At 35.1% G+C, this 24,497-nt stretch overlaps 1 protein-coding gene across 2 annotated transcripts in view; it reads left to right on the top strand.

The window, feature by feature from the left end:
• Positions 1 to 24,497, top strand: part of STX17 (syntaxin 17) — a 48,628-nt gene that overhangs the window by 12,450 nt on the left and 11,681 nt on the right. For both annotated transcript variants that reach the window (XR_551065.1, XM_008580518.1), the window contains exon 3: positions 18,508 to 18,730. Coding sequence is in view for 1 of the 2 variants with exons in the window: in XM_008580518.1 (XP_008578740.1) it covers positions 18,508 to 18,730 (223 nt within the window). In the remaining variant the exon portion in view is untranslated. The remainder of the gene's footprint in view (positions 1 to 18,507; positions 18,731 to 24,497) is intronic.

Genomic DNA, 24,497 nt, shown 5'->3' with positions numbered 1-24,497 from the left:
TTTTTTTTAAGTATTGCTTTCTTTTTAAAATTGCCTGGCTTTCTGTGTTTCTAGTTATTTTTTTCTAAATGCTTCACATCTCTGTCACATGCTTTTTTTATGAAAAAATAATATTTTTCATGTGCTCAAATACATCAGTTCCATTCTTTATTTTGAAGATTTCCTTCTGAAGCCCTTCTTCCCCCAGTTCCACTGTGGACTCACTTTCTAGGCTTGTTGCACAGCTGATTCTCTGGGACTTACCTTAGCTGCTCTTCTGTGGTTAGGTGCCTGTTTTTCTGGATATCATGTCTTCCTTATTTTGGTTTACTCCATTGTTTTATTGGAGTAATCGTTTAGTAGCCCTGTAAATTAGGGTACCTTGGAGGTAAATTTTTAAATAATTATATGTCTGAAAAATGCCCTTTTTCTCCCCTCACATATGATTGCTAATTTCACTAGGTACAGATTTCAAGTTGGGATTCTCTTTCAATATTGAAGGCTTTCCAGCTTTTTTGTGTTACTTCTAATAAAGCTGGTATCACCTGATTTTCCAGTCTTTGCATAGGGTCTGTTCTTTTTCCCTTTGGGAGCTTTTGTGATCTGTTCATCCCTGGTAATCTAAAATTTGATGATGATATGTATTGTTAGACCCTTGCAGTCGAAAAAGTCATGTTCTTTAGTTCTGGGAAATTTTCTTAAATTTTTCTTTGATAATTTATTCTTCTGCATTTTCTCTTTTTGTTCTTTTTTGGGGGTTGGGGGGGATCTTTTATTGCAAGGGTCATCAAACTATGGCTTATAGGCCATATCTGGCATTCTGTGTGTCCCATCTGTTTTCATATTTCTTTGACTGCTTTTACATTACACCAGCAGAGTTGAGTAGTTACAGTAGGACTGTATCGTCTGCAAAGCCTAAGCTATTTACTATCTGGTCCCTTGCAGAAAAAATTTGCTATTCCCTGTTCTATTGGATGTTGGAACTCTTGGATTGTTTGTCTAATTTTCTGTTTTCTGAGAGATTTCCTGAGCTTTATCTTCAACTCCTTCTACTGAATTCTTTGTTTCTTTTTATTTATTTATTTATTCCTTTTTGTCTTTTTTCGTGCCCGGCAACGGATCGCAACCCTCAGTGTCGCGCCCGTACCGGACCGGGACCGGCCACGGGATCGCAACCCTCGGTGTTGCTCCCACGCCTTGCTCAGCCAGTGAGCGGCCGGTCTGTATGTGGGATCTGAACCCTCGGCGGGAGCGCCACCGCGCTTCCCAAGCAGCGCACTACAGCAGTGCGCCACCGGGCCGGCCCTGAATTCTTTGTTTCTGCTATTATGATATTTGATTTATAAGAGCTTTTTCTTGTTTCTCTTTTTCCTTTTTAAATAACAGTTTGTGTACCGGTGTAATAGCTTCTTCTATTTTTCTGAGATACTAAAAAGCTGATTGCTTGTCTCCTGGTGTACTTCCCTATGGGTGCTTTGGCAAGCTGGCATTTTCCTTGGGGGAACCTCCAAATATCAGAGTCTGGAGGTTGTTCTTCTAAGGAAGAATCCTCATTCTCCCTCTAGGGCAGGTATGCGCTAGTCTTACAGAGTTATAGAGGCAGGTTAGGCGGAGGCTGTCGGGGCTTTTGTTATTCATTACAGGCTTTTATGCAAATCCCTGTTTTTAGCCCTGTGCCTTGTGTTTCTGAATCTAGAGTCAGTTTCTCCAAAGAATGCATCTGTGGTCCTCTTGAATTTCAAAAAGGTTTCTATAGCTGCAGTATATTGAATAGATTGGGATAGAATAAAATGAATGCAGGAGGTCATTAGGAAGGGTTAGAGAGGTTCAGGCAATAGGTGTTAGTAGCTTAGAGATCAGTGGAGATGGAGAAAAACAGATTGCTTTGAGATTTAGATGAAAATTTGGCTTATCTGTCTATATATCTATTTTACTGCTTGCTAACTAGATTATGGGCCTAAAGAGCAGAGACTATGTCTCCATTGTTTGTACATTCTACAGCACCTGGTGCCCAGCAAGATTCAGTGTTTATTGAATGGTACTTAGCATGTTAATGAGATTATGACTTGGATTTCTTACCCTCTTCACTGTTTAATATATCATTTAATATGTCATTAAAAATCACATAATTTGCTTGAGACATTGACTATGGACAAAATATTTGTTTATTGATTTTCAAAAATTACATATTTACATGATTGACCTTCATCTGGCACAAAAGGTTTATTTGTGCTATTAACATACTGAGATCGAAACTCTTGTTAGATGTAGGTATTTGCTTAGTTTTATTCCTGTCTGCCCTGAATTTTGTGTGTAGGTTTGTGCTTTGCTAGTTTGTGTAAAAGTTATTTTTGGACAAACAATTTCATGAACAGTTATTACAGATTTTCTAGATTTATCATTACTAGATTTATATAATAACTGTTTTCACTTTCATTATAGTATGTTTTGATAAAAAAGAGTTCTTTATTTAAATGTAGTCTAATTTACCAATCTTTTTTTATTATTATTTTTACTTAACACATATAAATTGTACATGTTTATGAGGTACAGTGTGATATTTTGATATATGTGTAAATGTGTAATGATCAAACGAGGGTAATTAGCAAATCCATCACCTCAACATTTATCATTTTTGTGTATTGGGAACTTTCAAAATCCTCTCTTCTAGATATTTGAAAAGAAACAATAAATTGTTAACAGTAGTCACCCTAGAGTGCTATAGAATATTAGAACTTATTCCTCATGTATCCATTAACCAGCCTCTCCTTATCTCCCCTACCCGCCTACCCTTCTCAGTCTCTGGTAACCACTATTCTACTCTCTACTTGTATGAAATCAACTTTTTTAGCTTCAACATATGAGTGAGAACACACAATATTTATCTTTCTGTGCCTGGCTTATTTTATTTGGCATAATGTCCCCCAGGCTCATCCATGTTGACACAAATGACAGGATTTCATATTTTTTATGGCTGACTAGTATTCCATTGTCTATATATTCCACATTTTCTTTATCTGTTCATCTGTTGATGGAAGCTATTATTCCATATTATCTACTGAATGTTTTAAATGTTTTGCTTTTAACATCCAAGTCTTTAATCCATCTCGAATTAATGGTATGAGATAGGCATAAGTAAAATTTCATTTTGTTCAATTTGGGAAACCAGTTGTGTCTCACTATTAACTGATTTCTACAGTGCTACTTCTAAAACATATTAAAGTAATTCCATATATGCATGGGTCTGTCTCTGATCTTTCTGTGAGTGAGCCATCTTGGACATCCAGCACAGCTGAGCCTTCAGATGACTGCAGCCCCAGCCGACATCTGACTCAACTGCATGAGAGATTCCAAGTGAGAACTCAGCTGAGGATTTCCTAAATTTTTGGTCCACAAAATCACGAGCAAAATCAAATAGTAGTTTTAGACCCTTAAGTTTTAGATAAATTTGTTATGCAGCAGCAGATGACTGGAATACAGTCCTTACACTTATTTTGTCTGTCTATTTTAAGCTATTTAATTAATCTATTCTTAGGTACCTTACAGTTTTAGGATGTGTGTATGTGTGTATGTTTCGGGGAGGTGTTAAATGTTATCTTCCTTTTAAATTATACTTTCTAACTTTTGCTGGTATATATGGAAATACAGTCAATTTTCAATTATAGATCTTATGGCCAATTATCTTTAAATTCTCTTGTTATTTCTAATAAGTGGTCTATAATCCCTTTGGATTTTTTATTTATAGTTTAACTTTTTCAGTAATATTTTTCTTGTCTTGTAATGTCACCCATTTTGTGACCCATTAATGTGACCCAATGTCACTGATTTCTTTCTTTTGATTCCTTGTGGTTTTCTTCAGTCTGGCTCACTGGTTACTGGAAGAAACAGTTGGTTATAAATAAGCTTGTTCAAACATATCTATTAATGAAAAGACCATGTAAAAGACAACAGCTTCCTATTCAAAAGAACTCTTAATATATGTTATGTTATATATAAAAAGAACTTTTTATATGTTATTTTTCTGAAAGTAAAATCTCATTATACTGTATTCCAATTAAAATTTTCTTTATCATTTGATTAATATGTGGTACTGTTTGCTTGAGCAAGTTATTTACTATCTCTGAACTTCAGTTTCCTCAATTGTCAAATTAGTATACTAGTCCCTAATTTGGCGGATGATTGTAAGTATTGTTGATCTTGTATGCCAAGTGCCTACCCAGCCTGTCATAAGGCAGGTATTCAGTAAATAAGAGGAATTATTAATAATAAGCTTGATTTAATACTTCCATTTTGACTACTAGATCAAGCTAAAATAAATTGTTGACTTTTTGTTTAACTTAAAACACATTGTAATTGCATTGCTTTCTACCATTTTTGTCAGCTTGGCATACAAAAGTTATGTAATGTATATTTTAAAAAGCCCAGTCTCCCCTCCCCTCCCCTCCAAATACTTAGGAACTTACCTAGATGGGAATTCACAAAAAGTTAAGTTATAATATTTGGGTAATAGTTTAAAACTTTATTAAAAGAATAATGTAAATTAGTATGTGATTTATTGTCAAATATATTATAGAGACCAATAAATGATATAGTGCCAGCTATCTGGATGCTGGATAAGGAGGTATTGTTCTCATTTTTCAGATAAAAGAAGGCTGAGGAGCAGAGAAATTTAGTGTTTGTCTAAAGTGTAAAGAAAGAAATTTAGTGTCATTCTAAAGTAATAAGTGATACTATTGGAATCCAGTTTATCTGGCATAGTGTCATTGCTCTTAGCGGGCACTTAATGAGATTTCTTAATGAGAATCAATTCCAATGTTGTATCTTAATGTTTTCTTTTTAATTTGGAAACATTTTTAATATTAACTCACGTGGTAGAGAGTGGGATAGTGTATTTAACACCTATATAGTAGGTGCTCATTACATACTTGTTGAATAAATGAATGGAGACTTTTTCTTTAATTTTTACTCTTTTTGGTGGTTTAGTTAATACTTTTTAAGCTATACTACCTTAGTGTAGTAGTAGATAATGAAAGTAAAGAATATTACAGATTTATTTTAATTAAATAATTATGACTCTGGAGCCCTTAATAATAAATTATATGATGTGTAGAATGTGTTTAAGTTATTTAAATGTTTACCAGTGGACTTGTGCTCTGTGTTTGGAAAGAAATCAGAATAATTATTATGATACCAAATGTTTTCTGCTGTATACAATTTGCTCTCAAAATTACATGTTGTAAAGACACATTAAGAATCGTTAAATCAATATTTAGCAAAGGCAAATATATGCATAGCCACTCTTCTTTTAATCATTAAATACATAATTAGCCCTTTTTCAGAATTTTCAATTAACTTAGAATAATTACTTTTTACAATTATCATTAGTATAGATTAAGTATATACTTGAGTATATCTTTTAATCTATAGACAGAAATTTGGGGAGATTTCTGAAAGAAGGAAAAAAGCCATAACTAGTTATTAAAGTTAGTTATAAAACTAAAGAGAGAAAGAGAGAGAGAGAGAGATTGAAAGAGAGGGAAGTTGTCTTTATTTTATTGAAAGTTTGGCCACAGTTTACTAATTACATACTGCAAATCTTGCTAAATACTGAGTTGATAAACTTTCTTCTTAAAAACTTACTTCAGTGATTATAGACCCATTGACCTAAAATTATGGAAATTTCTGCAAATTTTCTGAATTTGGCATAGACAGCCTTTCTCGCCTGATTATTAGAACAGCAGGTGAAGAAAACTTTACAAATACCACTGAAGCCCTCTTGTATACCCTTCCTTCATTCTATTTCCCTTGCTCCCACCTTCATCTGAAGGAAGTCTTTTTTCCTGATTTAGATAATTATCATTTCTGTTCGTGTAAGTATATAAAAATAATATATGATATGTTTTGCATTTTTCTCTCTGCTTTTTTCCAAACAGCCTTCTTGATGTATAATTGACATACAATAAAGTGCACATATTTATTTATTTTTTATTTATTTATTTTTTTTTTTCTTTTTCGTGGCCGGTAAGGGGATCACAACCCTTGGTGTGGTGTCACCCGCACCACGCTCAGCCAGTGAGTGCACCGGTCATTCCTATATAGGATCCGAACCCGCGGAGGGAGCATCGCTGCGCTCCCAGTGCCGCACTCTCCCGAGTGCACCAGGGGCCGGCCCTAAGTGCACATATTTATTTATTATTTATTTATTTATTTTTTTTTTTCTTTTTCGTGGCCGGTAAGGGGATCACAACCCTTGGTGTGGTGTCACCCGCACCACGCTCAGCCAGTGAGTGCACCGGTCATTCCTATATAGGATCCGAACCCGCGGAGGGAGCATCGCTGCGCTCCCGGTGCCGCACTCTCCCGAGTGCACCAGGGGGCCGGCCCTAAGTGCACATATTTAAAGGGTACAATCTGATAAGTTTTAACATATGTTTACACCATGAGACCATCACCACAATCAAGATTATGAATATGTGCATCACCTCAAAAAGTTTCCTCATGCCACTTTATAACCCCACACCTTCTGGGCCTCTTCCCCCACATTTCTCTGCACTCTTCCCTCCCACCAACCCCCTACCCCCATACCCAGGCAACCACCGACCTACCTTCTGTCACTGTACATTAGTTTGGATTTCCTAGGCTCTAATATAAATACAATCATAATATATCTACTCTTTTTTTTGGTCTGGCTTCTTTTACTACACATAAATATTTTGAGATTCATTTATGTTGTAATGTGCATCAGTATTCCTTTTTATTGTTGAATAGTATTCTACTTTATGGATATACCACAGTTTATACATTCATCTGTTGATGGATATTTGGGTTGTTTCCAGTTTTTGGCTATTACAAATAAAGCTGCTATGAACATTTGTATGGACAAAGGATTTCATTTCTCTTGGGTAAATACTTAGATGTGGAATGGTAGATCATACGGTAGTGGTTATTTAACTTTTTAAGGAACTGCCAAACTGTTTTCCATAATTGTTGTACCATTTTAAATTCCCACAAGTTCCTCCACATCCCTGCCAACACTTGAAATAGTTAGTCTTTTAAGTTTTAGCCATTCCAATAGGTCTGTAGTGGTATCTCATTGTGGTATTAATTTTTATTTGCCTAATGATTAATGATTTTTCTGTTTTCTTTTGAATTGAGTATTTTTTATTCCATTTTATCTCCTTTCTTGTCTTGCTAGCTGTGACTTTCTTATTTTAGTGATTGCTTTAGGGTTTATAGTATACTGCTTTAGTGCTTATAGTATACATCTTGTCACAGTTTATTTTCAAGTGATATTATACTATTTCACATATGTTTAACAAACTTAAAATATACTTCTGTTCCTCCTTTCCCAGTCTGTATGCTGTTGTTCTCATATATTTTACTTTTACATATGTTATATACCTCATAATATTTAAACAGTCAATTATTCTTAAAGTGATTTAGATATTAAGGGGGGAAAAGTCATATATTTACCAGTATCATTTCTATTTCTGGTGTGGTTAATGCCTTTGGGTAGGTCCACATCTCTCTCTGTATGGTTTTCCTTTTGTCTAAAACATTTCTGTTAACATTTCTTGGAGTGTGATTCTGCTGTGACTTTTTTCAGCTTTTGTATATCTGAAAAGTATTTTACCTTTGTTTTTAAAAGAAATTTTGCTGTATGTAGAATTCTATATTGAACTCTTCTTCAGCATTTAAAAGATGGTTGTCTTCTAACTTGCATTGTTTCTGATGAGAAATTTGCTTCATTCTTACCTTTGTTTCTCTGTATATAATGTATCTCTTTTATCTGACTGTTTTTATGATTTTTCCTTTTGTCACTGGTTTTGGACACTGATTATGATAGGCCTTGGTGTAGTTTTCTTCATGTGTCTGGTGCTTTGAATTTGTTTAGCTTCTTGGACCTCTGGATTTATTGTTCACATCAAATTTGGAAATACTTTGGCCATTATTTCTTTGTGTATTGTTCTGTCCCCTCCGTTCTCTTCTCCTTCAAGGACTCCAATTATATATATATATGTTAGGCTGTTTAAAGTTAACTCAGAGCTCACTGATGCTCTTTTAATTTTTTTTATTATTTTTTCTCTGTGCATTTCATTTTGAGTAGTTTCTATTGCTATGCCTTTATGTTCAGTAGTCTTAGAATGTCCTTTTCTATTAATTCTAATGCCTATGTTAATTTTAGGTTAGTTTTGGTTAGTTGATTATTCTCCTCATTATGGGTCATGTTTTCCTGTTTCTTTGTATGTCTGGTGATCTCCTTTTCCTTGTTGGTTATTGGATATTTTTTATGTTCTTATAAATCTTCTTGAGCTTTGTTCTGGAATGTAATTAAGTTGTTTGGAAACAATCTGATCCTTTCAGGGCTTACTTTTATGATTCATTAGGCTTAACTGGAGCAGTGCTGTCTGTGGCTAATTATTCCTCATACTGAGGCAAAACCTTTCTGAGTGCTCTACCCAATGCAGTGTGAATTAAGAGTTTTTCCAGTTTAACTGGTGAGAACAGGCACTGTTTCCAGTTTTGACTAAGTTCTGGGTGTTGTTTCCTCTAACTTTTTCAGATGGTTATTTCCCTAGCTTTAGATAATTTCCTCACACACATGTTCTGATCTGTTCTCTACTAAATACTGATATTTAGTGACCTCCATATCCAAATATATCATGGACCCCTCTGCATATCTCCAGGGTTCTATCTCTGTGCTGCTCTCTCTTCTCCAGTACTCAGTTCTGTGAACTCTGGTCACACTGGACAAAAGCAGAAGTCCATCTATTATTATGTTTGAAACTGCAAGTAGAACACAACAATGGTGAGAGGGTGCCCAGGTGAGCACTGGCCCTGCACACTGATTTTGACACAGCCACAGGCCTGCCCACACCCACCTGAGCCCCGGAAGGGCCCTCCCATGGACCGAGTGGGCACCCAGCTGTGCTGACCCCAGCGTAGCTACAGGCCCACCCATACCCACCCGAGCCCCATAGGGGCCCACACACCAACAAAGCGGGCATCTAGGTGAGCGCAGTCCTGAGTGCCAACTCTGACACAGCCACTGGCCCATGCCCACCTGAGCCCCAAGGGCCCACTCACCAAACAGGAGCTGAGGCAGCTCAACACACGTTTAATTGAGTTGACACATGAAGAGTCATCAGCAGAGCCTACAAATAGAGAAGGAAGTCTTTCCCCTCATAGTCCACTCCAGAGTAATAGAAGAAACAAGTGTCCTACCAGATGACCAAACATCAACAAAAAAATACTAGAACTACAAATGAACAAGAAGATATGACACCACCAAAGGAATATCGTAATTCTCAAGTACCAGACACATAGAGCAGGAAACCCTTGAGATGTCCAAAAAGTAATTCTGAGCACTAATCTTAATAAAACCCAGAGATAAGAAAAGAATCAAGGGGCCGGCCCGGTGGCACACTGCTACAGTGCGCCGCTTCAGAGTGCGGCGGCGCTCCCGCCAAGGGTTTGGATCCCACATACAGACCGGCCGCTCACTGGCTGAGCGAGGTGCGGGCACAACACCGAGGGTTGCGATCCCGTTGCCAGTCCCGGTCCGGCAGGATTTAAACTACATCTTAGACCAATTGGACCTGGCAGACATCTACAGAACATTTCATCTAGCAACTGCAGAATACACATTATTGTCATCAGCACATGGAACATTCTCCAGGATAGACCACATGTTAGATCACAAATCAAGTCTCAGCAACTGTAAAAAAACTGAAATCATTCCAAGTATCTTTTCAGACCACAATGAATTAAAACAGGAAATCAATAAGAAGCAAAATTCTGGAAACTACTCAAGTACATTGAAACTAAACAACAGAATCCTGAATGACCTATGGGTCCAAGAAGAAATAAATAAAAAATCAAAAAAATTTTTGAAACTAATGAAAATAAAGATACATCATACCAAAACCTGTAGTATATTGCAAAAGCAGTACTAAGAGGGAAGTTTATTGCAATAAATGCTTACCTCAAAAGAATGAGAAGACTTCAAATAAATAACCTAACACTGAAAAAATAACTATCTAATCCTAAAAGTAGTAGATGGAAAGAAATAACTAAGATCAGGGCAGAACTAAATGAAATAGAGACCCCCCAAAATGGTATAAAAGATCAATGAAACAAAAAATTAATTTTGGGGAAGATAGATAAAATAGACAAACCATTAGCTAAGTTAGCAAAAGGAGAAGACCCAAATAACAAAAATCAGAAATGAAAAGGGAGACATTACAACTGATACCACAGAAATACAAAGAATCATTAGAGATTATTATAAGCAACTGTATGCCAACAAATATGAAAATCTGAAGAAAATGGATATATTTCTGGACACATACAAACTACCAAGACTGAACCAAGAATAAATAGAGAACCTGAACAGACCAATAACAAGCAATGAGATTGAAGCAGTAATCAGCAGTCTTCCAACAAAGAAAAGCCCAGGGCCAGATTGCTTTACAGCTGAATTCTATCAAACTTTTGAAGAAGAATTAATACCACTTCTCTTCATACTTTTCCAAAAAATTAAAACACAAGCCATTCCCCCGAATTCATTCTATGGGGCCAGCATCACCCTGATACCAAAGCCAGATAAAGATCCAACAATAACAACAAAAGAAAATTACAGGCTAAAATCCTTGATGAACATAGATGCAAAAATCCTCAACAATATATTAGCAACCAGAATACAGCAATCAGCAAAAAAATTATACACCATGATCAAGTGGGATTCATCCCAGGGATGCAAGATTGTTTCAACTTATGCAAGTCAATAAATGTGATATACCACATCAACAAAACCAGGGACAAAAGCCATATGATTATCTCAATAGATGCAGAAAAGTCATTTGACAGAATTCAACATCCCTTCATGATAAAGATTCTCAGCAAATTAGGTATAGAAGGAAATTATCTCAACACAATAAAAGCCATTTATGACAAATGACAAACCAATAGCCGATATCATCCTGAATGGAATAAGACAGTGGACAGACAAGGATGCTCACTCTCATCACTCCTATTTAACATAGTGTTGGAAATACTAGCTAGAGCAGTCAGGCAATACAAAGAAATAAAGGGCATCCAGATTGGAAAGGACAAAGTCCAACTTTCCTTGTTTGCAGACGACATGATCTTATATATAGAAAAACCTATAGAATCTACCAAAAAAGTCTTAGAGCTGATTAACAATTTCAGTAGTGTTGCAGGATAAAAAATCAACACACAAAAATCAGTAGCACTTTACTACTCTAGTAATGAACTAGCAGAAAATGAAATCAAGAAAGCAAGCCCATTTACAATAGTCACTAAAAAAATAAAATACCTAGGACTCAATTTAACCAAGGAGGTAAAGATCTCTACAGTGAGAACTACAAAACACTACTGAAAGTAAGTAAAGAGGACACAAAAAGATGGAAAGATATAACATACTATTTTACAAAGCTATTGTAACCAAAACAGCATGGTACTGGCATAAAAACAGACACTTGTATCAGTGGAACAGAATAGAAAACCTGGGAATCAACCCACATGCTTACAGCCAACTGATCTTTGACAAAGGCAACTAGAACATACATTGGGGAAAAGACTGCTTCTTCAATAAATGGTACTGGGAAAATTGGACATCCATATGCAGAAGAATGAAACTGGACCTGTACCTCTCACCATATACCCAAATCAACTCAAAATGGATTAATGACTTAAATATAAGTCCCAAAACCATAAAATTACTAAAGGAAAACAGGGGAAACACTCCAGGAAGTAGGACTGGGCAAAGACCCTAAAAGCACAAGCAACAAAAGAAAACATGATATCAGACTAAAAAGCTTCTGCACAGCAAAGGAAACAATCAACAGCATGGAAAGACAACCTATGGAATGGGAGAAAATATTTGCAAACTATACATCCAACAAGGGATTAATATCCAGAATATAAAAAGAAACTCAAACAACTATACAGTAAAAAAACAAATAATCCAATTAATAAATGGAAAAGGAGGCAAATAGACATTTTTCAAAGGAATACATGCAAATGGCGAACAGATACTCAGAAAAATGCTCAGCGTCACTAGTCATCAGAGAAATGCCACATTGAGATATCATCTCACCCCAGTTAGACTGGCCATTATTAAAAAGACTGAGAATAACAAATGCTGGTGAGGATGCAGGGAAAGAGAAACTCTGCTACACTGTTGGTGGGACTGTAATTAGCACAGCCATTATGGAAAACAGTATGGAATTTCCTCAAACAACTACCATATGATCCAGCTATCCCACTACTGGGTATATATCCAAGGAAATGGAAATCATCATGTTGAAGAGATACCTGCATGCCCATGTTCATGACAGCTCTATTTACAATAGCCAAAATATGTAACCAACCTAAGTGTCCATCAACAGATGACTGGATAAGAAAATGTGGTTTATATACACAATGGATGGAATACTACTCAGCCATAAAAAAGAACAAAGTTCTGCCATTTGCAGCAACATGGATGAGTCTGGAGAAAAGTATGTTAAGTGAAATAAACCAGACAAGGAAAGAGAAATACCGCATGTTCTCACTCATAACTGGTTGCTAAGAAGGGAGGAAGAGAGATAGGGAGGGAGGGATGGCGCAAGGGAGGGAGGAGGGGACCACAATATGTTGAGCTTTCAGAAGGAGAGAACAAACCTAAGGATAATAGAGATGGGGGGAGGGAGGGAGGGGGTTTGGGAAGTGCTAGGTCAAATAAAGGGCATAAAGAAAAATCACAATTTGTAATAATGAATATGCTAATAAAAAAAGAATAGAGAACAGTGTTTTTCTTGGATAAGAAAACATTAGCATTAAGAAAGATTTTGAGATCAAATTTTTAAACTAAGTGAAAGAGTTGGAAATTATAACTGCTATAATAATTCACTGAAGAACATTTTTGTAGAAAAAAACCTCATCATCCTGGCTTTTTCTCCATAGCAGTGATTGATGTGGAACTTATTGAGAACAGATTCCTAGGGCTCACCTTAGAGATTCTAATCAGTAGATTTCGGATTACATTTGGAAAGATACTGTTCTGCAGAGTCTATCCCAGTTTCGTAGGTAGTACAAATGCACAAAAGAAAATCAGCCATTGGAATTTGTAGAAGTGAAATATGACTTCCATGATTTACTAAGACAAATATAGAACACTTGAGTTATCTGCTTTTTAAGTTTAAAAAAAAATGAAAGGGGGTATTTAAAAGAGAGAAGCAATAGAAAAGAGAGGGAATGAGGGGGAGAATAGAGAAGCAAGGATAACAGACAGAAGTAAGAAGAAAAGATTAGGGAGAAGCAAAACCAGGTAGAAAACGGAAGAGAAAATAGAAGAGTAGATTCCAAAATGAATGCTGTTAGAATGTAAATCGTTTTAGGTTACTGTGAGCTTCAGAGGAATTTATAACTTAAATTTTGCCTTAAAAATTTTATGAGCTGATTAATCAAGATGTAGGATCCTTGACCTCTACTCTGATTGGCATAGGTTCTACAGAACTTCAGGGAGGAAATTAAATCTACGACACCATCAATTGTAAAACACACAACTATTATGTATACCTCTAAGAAAGAAAAAGTGCCACAAGTTAGCTATGGTACAATGCTTCTCTACCATCTATTTTAAGATACATTCCAATTTCAGAGATGTTAAAATGTGGAAACGATATTGTGTCCCAAAATTGATAAAATATAGGATCAAGAGGGCCTTTATCCTACCTTTCTTTTCCCAATTCTATTTAGTATGTTCTTTTTCCCCATATTATTTTTCAGAGTCAGCTCAAATCTCCCACCCTTTGTAGAGCCTGTCTAGATCACTGAAATAAGACATGTTTCAAATTTGAGCATGTTTCTTATGCCCCTCTCAATTTTGAATATTTCTCCTTAATAGAGAATGAAAAGCAAAATATGAGTTCAATAATTCTGCTTTCTCTGCATCATCTGTTAAAATGATACCATCTGCCCCAAGCAGTAGGTCTGAACCTTCTTTCTTGTACTTGCTCTACATGTGTTTTATAAATCCTTTTTATTGTTCTTAACATTTTCACCAGCCTCCGCTCATTCTGGGCTCTTACTTTACCTACATGATTCTCCTCATTTCACACCACTCTTGTATTCATCCTTGGTCATGTGCCTTTATTCCTTTCTATTTTTTTAAACAAGTATCTTAAAATTCTGAAGTTATCAAAGGACACCTTATACAACCATACTGGAATCTTTCGATGCCACTTTCTTTTCTTATCAGGTTAACTTGTTTTTATAGTGTCAGAATTTCACTTTTTAGAAACTGTAACTGTCTCTTTAAAAAAAAAAAATCTTATCACAATGGGATTTCTGCGATGGTATCATAAGCTTTTTTCTTTTACTTGATGAAATTCACTTCCCTAAAGAATCACTAATCCCAATATTCCTTTTTCTAACTATTATAAACTCCAAGATGGCATGGTTGCTTTCTCGTGGGTGTTATATCCACTTTACTATTTTATACTCATAAATAAGCATAAATGGAATTGAATTCCAAAGGAGTAATTCCTTTCATTATTTCTTCCACCTAATGAAAGTTAAGTGATTCATATATGGTAAATACTTCCTACCTTTTCTGTATAGTCTCACCATCAGATTGTGTCCTTAAGTCAGTCCTTAAGATTATAATTTAATTTGGTCTGTTTTTGAGCATGATATAAATGGAGTTAAACAATATATCTTTTGTGATTGGCTTGAGATTTAGCTATGTTGTTGCATGTAACAATAGTGCATCTATTTTTGCTGTATATTCATCATTGAATAGGTATACCACAGTATAACCATCTACTATTGATGGACATTTGAGTTGTTTTCAGTTTCTATTACAAATGCTGTTAACATTCTTGTATATTTTTACTGGTACACATTTGCATACATTTCTGTTGAGTATATTCCTAGGATAAAGAATTGCTTGTTCATTGGGCATACTTATTTTCACCTTTAGTAAGTAATGCCAAACTATGAGGATTCTAAAAAAGTTCATGGAAGATTTGTATTATCTTTTAATTCTGTTTTTCCATGAACTTTTTGAAGTGCCCTCATATTTCCAAAATAGTTTTACTAATTTTACAGTCCTTCCAGCAGTGAATGCAAGTTCCTGTGGGCACCACAACCTTACCAATACCAATATTTAGTATTGTCAGACTCTCATTGTAGCTGTTCTCGTGTGTAATTAATTATAGTTTCAATTTATATTTACCTGATTATTAATGAGATTGAGTAACTTGTTTATGGGAAGTGCCCGTTGGACTTCTTGCCTACATTTCTTTTTTTAATTTTAATTTAATTTTTTTTAATTTTATCATTATTGCCTACATGTCTTTTTAATATTGATCTGTAAGAGTTCATTGTATATTCTGCCTGTGTCATTAACACTTATGCGAGGGCACTTAAAAAAGTTCATGGAAAGATTTGTATCATTTCAGTTCTCTTTTTCCATGAACTTTTTGAAGTACCTTTGTTTGTGTTGTAATTATCGTCTGCCACTCAGTGGTTTAACTTTTCACTGTCTCAGTGGTGGCTCTAGATGACTAGAAGTTCATTTAATTTAATATAGACAAGGTTATCAATCTTTTATGGTTGGTGATTTTTTTTGCCATGTTTAAGAAATCTTTTTTACCCAAAGTTATGAAAATATTCTCCTATTTAAAAGTGTTACTGTTTTGCCTTTCACATTTAAGTCTACAGTTCATCTGATTGATTATTATGTATGGTGTGAGGTTGTGTATCCAGTTTTTGGGGGTTTTTTTCCCCATATGGATACCCAATCAGCATAATGTTTTGGAAATGACATTCTTTCCCAGCATTGCTGTGAAGTGCCACCTTGTCATAAATCAAGTGCGTAAATGTTTGGGTTGTTTCTGGGCTATCTGTTTTGTTGTATATTTTGTCTCTTCTTGCACCAGTATCACACTGTCTTAGTTACTGTGGCTTTGTAATCAATCATGATATCTCATAGAGGAAGTTCTCCTATCTTCTTCAAAAAGTGGTTTGACTAGTCTCTGCCCTGTGCATTTTTATATACACTTTAGTGATGTCTTTGCAATATTAAGTCTATTTTTTACTTTAATTTTACTGGAGTAAAATGAAAACTTTAGATTGTATTAAGGTACCGTAAATAGGTATTATGATCATATTTTAGAGGAGAGATTGCTGAGCTTGTAGGAATACCTGGGTTTTAACCCCAGTTTTGCCACTCAATAACTAAGAAAATCCTGAACAAGTTTTTTTTGTTGTTGTTTTGCTTTCTCTGTATGTAGTAATGTGGAATGTAATAATGTAACACCTCAGGGTAGGCACTTGAGAAATTAATTTTAAAAATTAATATTTTTTGTTTTGTCTACTATTTAGGACTTTCACTAATATTTGTGAAAGCACATTAGGGGAAAATAATTTAAATATATAAATAGAGATCTATAATTTTTTTAAATCATCATACTTAGATGATGATGGAGTTTGTATGTGTTGTCCCCTCTAAAACTTATGGAAATTTGATCTCCAATGTGGCAGTGTTGGAAACTGATTGAGTCATGGGGACAAATCCCTCATGAATGGATTAATGCTCTCCCTGGAGAAGGAGGGATTAATGAATGAGTTCTCGCTCTGTTAGTTCCCACGAGAGCTGATTGTTTAAAGGACCATGTCATCTCCCCTCTCTGTCTCTTGTTTCCTCTTGCCATGTGATCTGCTTGTACCCGCTGGCTGCCTTCCACGTTCCACCATGAGTAGAAGCAGTCTGAGGCCCGTGCCAGATGCAGCTGTCCCAGAAGCCAAATAAACCTCTTTTCCTTATAAATTACCCAGTTTCAGGTATTCTGTTATAGCAACACAAAACGGACTAAAACAGGTGATTCTTGCAAATTAGTTCTGGTTAATCTTCAAGGAATAGTTGGTTTCTTTGTTTTTCAAAGTATAGACCATTGAAAAAGATGGAAAGCTCCCCAGTTTATTTTATGAAGCTAGCACAACCTGTTAAAGTAAATTTAAACCTAGTAATAATGGGATAGACGTGTACACTGTGCATGCACACTGTTTTAGTCCATTTTGTGTTGCTATAACAGAAATACCTGAGACTGGATAATTTATAAGGAAAAGAGGTTTATTTGGCTTACGATTCTGGGACAGCTGCATCTGGCACAGGCCTCAGGCTGCTTCTACTCATGGTGGAAAGTGGAAGGCAGCCAGCGGGTACAAGCAGATCACATGGCGAGAGGAAGCAAGAGAGAGAGAGAAGGTGCCAGGGTCTTTTTAAGCAACGAGCTCTCTAGGGAACTAACAGAGCAAGAACTCATTCATTAATTCCCCCTCCCCCAGGGAGAGCATTAATCCATTCATGAGGGATCCACCCCCATGACTGAATCAGTTTCCAACACTGCCACATTGGAGATCAGATTTCCACGTGAGTTTTGGAGGGAACAACACATCCAAACTCCATCACACACAGATAGACATACAGATACATACACACACTAAAATTCCAAGTAAAATACTAGCAAATTTAATCTAGCAGTGTATTATAAGATTATACGTATTGCCCAGGAAGGGTATATCCCAGGAATATAAACTCTACAACATGAAATCTGCACATAATTCATTATATCAACACATTAGAGGAAAAATTATGATTAGGTCAATAATTTTTTTTAAAAAAAGAGGGAAAAGTCATTTGATAAAAATCCAACAACTTCATTCATAGGGAAGTAAAGAGTAAAACAGTAGTGCGATAACATGTAGTACTGGCAGTATGTGGGGAAATGGACACTCATACTTTGGTGGTAGTCTTAATTGTTATAGCCTTTGGGAACAAGCTGATAATAGCTATTGAAATAAAAATGTACATTATCATTTGAATATTCCTACTTCTGGGAATCATTCCCACAAAAAATAGTGTATTCATATATACTATAAAGCTAATATATACTATTATGGTATATTAGGATTTATATGCAAAGCTATTGGTTTTATAGTTTGTGATAACTAAAAACTGGAAACAACATGAATGACTGTTGATCACTGGAGGAACCATTGCATAAATTATACTAAGCAGTACTATGGCATATGGTATAGCCATTGACCAGGAGGAATGTCTGTGACGATATTGTTGAATCAGAGTGTGGGGCAACAAATTATGGATTATTGTGCATAATGTAATCCATTTTTTGTAGAAAGAGAGAAAGCCTATATATTTTAAATGTATGCATGAGTCGTGAGAAATGTGTGGAAGGCCTGAGTTAAGAGAGGGGGTAGGATTGGTAAAGTGGGAAAATTATATTTTTTTGATATGTTTCTATAGTGTTTATTATGAAGAACATTTGTTGAATTTATAATAATCATATTTAATAAAGGAAAAAATGCTAAATAAATTCAAAGTATGAAGATGTGGGTTGTAAAGATGCTTGATTTGGCCAGCCAGAAATTACTTCTGGAAAGAAACATATTTTATACTAAGACACAGCGGCATTAATGATTTCTTTTCTTTTATAGCAACTCCGCTCCAATATCCGAGAAATGGAAAAGCTTTGTTTGAAAGTCCGAAGGGATGACCTGGTACTTCTGAAGAGAATGATAGATCCTGTTAAAGAAGAAGCATCAGCAGCAACAGCAGAATTTCTCCAACTCCATTTGGAATCTGTAGAAGTACTTAAGAAACAATTTAATGATGAAGAAACTTTATTACAGCCTTTAACCAGATCCATGACTGTTGGTGGTAATGTATTGTACTAAATCTTACTCTTCAGCACAGTAATGCAGTTAATTATAGCTCACCTCCTTGTGTAGATATTGCAGATTATCTATAGGTTTCCTGGGATTACCTGCTATTCCAATAAACTTAATCCTTGGACGCTAAGTGTACCTGGAAATGTGTACCCTGGGAATTTTGCAGGATAAAATTTTTGAGGCTATGATGTATGGATTGGAACTTCAGGTCTTTGAGTACCTGTTTGTCTATATATTGAAAATAAATTTTAAAATATTTCCTAATAATAATATCATCCTTGTCTGCAGAATACTCACTCCTTTCCAGGTGCAGGGCTGACCTATTCAGGCATGTTTTGTTTTTTTTTTTCTTAGGCATTCCAGTTTTCACAGCTCATGTGAGATCTGTGTCCCAGCTCAGTTCTTTGAATTTAACTGACAACATAAAAAAAAATCTGCAGTGGGGATCATGCCATCAACTTTTGTGAAGTGATAACTGTAAAAAGCAGCACTATGAAACTTGACATTATATTTGTTCTAAAGAGGTAGTGATAATTGTTGATCACATTATAATAATGTCTTTAACCCTGAAAAAATTCTTGGCTTGATACATAATAGTACTTCAAAGTAGTTGGTCTTTTTTTTATCTTAAGGGTATTGAATGGAATAACTGATAAAGTTTCCCTACTTGAATTGTCTACTAGAAAGCTTAAAGCCAAATTTTTTAACCACCCAAAATCAAAATTTTAAACTATTCTGGCTTTATTTTATACTTGCTGCCCTTGTTTTCCGTTTTCATTTTAGCGTTTCTCTTTTATTTTCAACTTTTCCTATATCGTTACATTTTATGTACCTTTCTAAATTGTCTTTAATCCTTATGGGAAAGGTGGAGTATACGTAAATTACAAATTAGAATAGAATCTTAGGGATGCTATACCTGCCCAGTTTTTTTCTTTTTATTCACCCAGGGCCCTCTTGCACCACTCCCTAGCTCCAAAGCCAGATTATTTTAATTTTATATTTTCAGTGCTGATGATTCAGTAATTTACAGGGAAATCAAAAAAATATTGGAAGAAACATTTAAGCCATCATTCAGAGTTTCTTGCTCTGGATCCATTCAGGGTAATCTTGCTTTTGTTGTATTCTTAGTACCTAGCACAATACTTGGCATATAGAGGACCATCCATAAATATTTTATAAATATAAATTTAAAAATATCTTTTTTTTTTTTTTTTTGTCTTTTTCTGTGTCCGGCAATGGATCGCAACCCTCAGTGTCGCCCCCGTACCGGACCGGGACCGGCAACGGGATCGCAACCCTCGGTGTTGCTCCTGCGCCTCGCTCAGCCAGTGAGCGGGAACCGGTCTGTATGTGGGATCCGAACCCTCGGCAGGAGCGCCGCCGCGCTTCCCAAGCGGTGCGCTATCGCAGTGCGCCACCGGGCCGGCCCTAAAAATATCTTTTTGAAGACAATTTTATAATTTCAGATGTGCTGCAGTCATTTCACTCTTGGATAACCTGTGCCTAAAATATTTTGGAGAGAAAAAAATGTTACTACTCAACCCTTGGTTGAAGAGTATTTGAGAAGAATGCTTTTTGATAGTTTATAATTGCTATTCCCGGTATTCTATTCATTTGTAGTTATCACCACCATATTGATGAAGGCTGTTCTTATCATTTAGTGCAATCGGATGCTTTGTGTGCATGTGTAGAGAAATTGGGCTTTATAGTTCCATGTGATTAAGGTGCTGTCTTATGTACGCAGACATTCTGACAGTTTTGATAGCTGTAGTAGTAGTGAAAATAAGCTGGATTTTCTGGAAAGAGTAACTGGCATCATTCTCTTTGGCTATTTGCTTTGAATTGCCCATCACCAGCATTTCCCTATTAAACAAAAATTTTGAGTTCTGTCTGAGAGTTTTCTAACAATATGATAATATTCTAATACTTGCTTTAATTTGCATTTTATTATCACATTCTTTGTGTTTTTGCTAGTAGAACTATTTGGGCTCAACAAACTTGGTTTTATTTATCATCAGAGGAATTGGGTGATTATTAGAAGCAGGTTACTCCGTTTGCTGGCAATTAACTTTCTCCATAAGAAGCTGACTGGTCTTTAAAAAAAAAAGGGTGGCAGAATTTGAGGAAGCATGTATATAGAGGAAATGAAAAAGACTAGAATGAGCCAGAGGATGAGGGAGAAGAAATAGAAGATGAAATTCATTTTCCAATTCTGTTGATTCTCAACCTTCTCTATTCATGAACACCAGATAGGGTAAAGGCCTAATGACTTGCCACTGGGAGAAAACTGCAAAATTAAATGTCTGAAACTAGTGATGATTTAAGACAGTCATTCTATTTGTAAAATCATATACCTAAATTATACCTAAAATAATGTGTAGAATTTCAAATTCTGAATAGTCTGCTTGTCAGATTGTGCTCTATGAATCCATTGCCAACATAGAGTAGTTAAAATTACTCTCTCACCAAGTGTGAGAGTTTCTACTAGATTGCCTTAAATGTAGAAATATTATTAACAAATAATAAAGAGGTTGGGGGAGGAGAAGAATAATGAAATGAAAGCAAGTAACTAATTTACCTAAGACTTTAATAGTGGGGTAGGAATTGGGTTTGCTCCATATGTGGTCTTCTTCTAGCTGTAGACTCTTTTCTGTCATTCTACACGTTTTTATCCTGTGTTCTCCGGTTTTTCCTTATTTTTGCTTTAGATACTTATCGTAGAGAGAGCCTATACAAAAAGTGTGTTTTATTTGTGTAGAAGTTAAGTGACTTAAAATACTTTTTCCTTTACAAATTCAATCTGATTCTAAATAAATTGGCTGGAAACATCAGCAGAGATTCAAGAGTAATGTTGCCACATTTTTATGAGTGAGATAAAAAAATACAAAAATGTTTTTCATTTACGGATAGAAATAACAAGTAGAATTGGACATCTTTTGTTCTCTGGAGAATGAAAGAAGCTTATTAAGTTAGGTGGAAGCTGTGATGATTTTGCTGTTTCTTTTGTCCAGATTCTGAGAGCTCCTAAAGCACATCTTCTCTACCAATCTTGCTTGATCTGAGAAATTCCCTTCTGTCTCACTTGTGTGTCTAGTTTCATTTTTAGCATATTGCTTCCCACCAAGAGAAGTGATGAGCCTACAAATCTGATTTGTATTTAGAAAGGTGATTCAAGTCCTACAAAATGAATCAGTGTTTCTCTCCATCTTTGTCTTTCTTATTCCCAGGACATACACTTCAGTAGTGCAATAGGAACAGAATCTTATTACATTTTAAACAAATATTCACAAAAGAAAAGAATTGAATCTTAAAACTGCTGGGAACTTCAGACTAGCATATTGAATTTGAGGAAATATTAGATTTTTATTGCACTTATATACATGTAGCGAACAATTTTGTGAAATGTGTAGATGGCTTTGTATTACATTATTCAGAAGATACATTTTCTATTGGTTTTAATTCTCTTAAAAGTCTTCCTTTGCAGCTAAGTTAAGCCCTGACTCAGAAGTCATTTTATTTTGATAGATAGATTTATGTAAATGATCAGTAAATTAATTTCACTATTTTTTAAGCTATCAGAATTTGAAAAAAAATTCAGGAATGCTTTTGAATTAATTTAGATTTATAATGAAAAATTTTTTAATGTAGTGAAGTTTAGTGGAAATTTCTTATATATTAGTTTGTAATTCTTGGTAGAATCATTGCTGTTCATGAAGTATGGGGAAGGAAAGAGAGAGAATATTTGAATGTATATAGAAGAAAAGGGAAAAGTCTTATTTCCATGTTACTTAGCTTATTTCTCACTTCAACTAAAGTGAATCAACTATCTTAATGTTTATTTAAGTCTATAGCCAATAATAAGGCTTTAAAACCCATTCTGGAATTTGAAAAACAGTGTTGAGTGATATACATTCTACTTGCCCTTTACACTTACAGTTATTTGCATGTGAGTGGAACTGAGTTTATTATGTCATATGAAACAATTGCAACTTTTTACTTCTGTGGACAGCTAAAGTTCTTCAGCCTTTTTTCCTGAAGCTATAATCTTTTTCAGTGTTTTGCTTCATCATGTCCATAGCAGTTAGTAAAAGTTCAAAGTCAAAGGATGATCACTGAGGTACTGATTTTTAATACAAGCTGGAATAAATGAAGCATGGAAGTTGTAGAAATTAAAGGATTTGCTTTCTTAATTGATCGTCATGCCTTGAATTGATTAGTGATGTTCAGAGTTGTAAGTTTACAGCAGGGTTTTCCGTGGAAGAGAATAGACTTCTTTGTTCTAAGATTCTATTTGAACTAAGATGCATACGTAGTTTGGTTTAAAGTGAGACATAAATGACTTAAACCTTCTTTATTTTTTACTGAGGGGAATCTTTTATGTTTGTTTAAAATGTCAGATGTTTCCCATCCCTTATTTCTTATATGAAGAATTATATATGATCATCTCTCCTCATTTTGTTTTATTCCCTGGTATAGTTCATTTGAATCCTCTTTAATTGTACATAGGTTACGGCTTTAAAAATCTTTAGAGTGGGTATGGTTATAAAGTTCTGTTTTACATTTGGTCTGTCAGTGATAGTGATGTTATCATTATTCATCATAATATTAAAGAAGTTGAAGTACATAGGAATATTAAGTGGAAGAAAGGTCATAGAGGAATTCATTTATCTTGGTTGAAGTGAAAACGAAAGTGTCTTTCTGGTGATAATCTAGGGTATAGAGTAAACAACTATTTTAAGCATTTGAAAAAACTCATAGAGAGCTTTTAAAATATTGGATATTTGCCATAATGTTATAATGTAAAACTTACTCTATACCTGATGTTTTTGCTCTTCTTCTAAGATTCAAAATTAGAAGAACTCTGTCAATTCTGGTAAACCTACAAATTAGTTTTTAGTCAACCTGACTGTGTCCTTCCTAAACAATTCAAAGGTTTTCCTTGAGAAGTAATGCATTCACAAACGTTGAGGGTAAAAATAAAGTTTTATAAAACACTGTTCAATTATAGGCTTAGTTGAAAAAAGGAATTGAGAAAGAATATGAACTTAGAGTTATAAATATTAAGTTCATAGTCTTAATTGGCATCATATGTTACCATGTCATTTTCCTGCTTATAACCCTTTAGCAGCTCTCCATTGTCTACCACATAAAGTTCAAAGTCTTTAACTGGTCTGTAAGTTCCCTCTATAACCATCCAAAATGTCTTATACTTGTAACTCTATGTCTTTTACTTCATGGTCTGGTAATACCCAAATTGCTGATTTTATGTTAGCTGTATTGTTTCCTCCTTGAGGGCCTTTGTATCCAAAATGTCTTATACTTGTAACTCTATGTCTATTACTTCATGGCCTGGTAATACCCAAATTGCTGATTTTATGTTAGCTGTATTGTTTCCTCCTTGAGGGCCTTTGTTTATGCTTGTTTTTCTACCTAAAATGTACATTCCTTTCTTCTTTTCCTAGAAACATTAAGTTTTCTAGGAAGCCTTCCTATAAACTGCATACATAAAGCTGGATCAAACGCCATCCCCAGCTTGCAACTCCTACAGAATACTATCTGTATTTATATCTATTTATCTAGATAGATAGAAATTAATGTACTCTTCTAATGTTTTATGATTGTCACTTTGTATGTCTGACTCTTCTAGAATATAAGTTCCTTGAGAGCAGGTACTCTGCATTATTCATTTTTTTTATCCCTGATGCCTAACACAGTACACAGTGGGTGCTCACAGAATGTTAAAGTGGTAGTCGTTT

This window comes from Galeopterus variegatus, unplaced genomic scaffold, assembly GCF_000696425.1.
Source record: "Galeopterus variegatus unplaced genomic scaffold, G_variegatus-3.0.2 Scaffold2116, whole genome shotgun sequence".
Lineage (NCBI taxonomy): Eukaryota > Metazoa > Chordata > Mammalia > Dermoptera > Cynocephalidae > Galeopterus > Galeopterus variegatus.
This window is presented reverse-complemented; position numbering and strand designations above follow the sequence as displayed.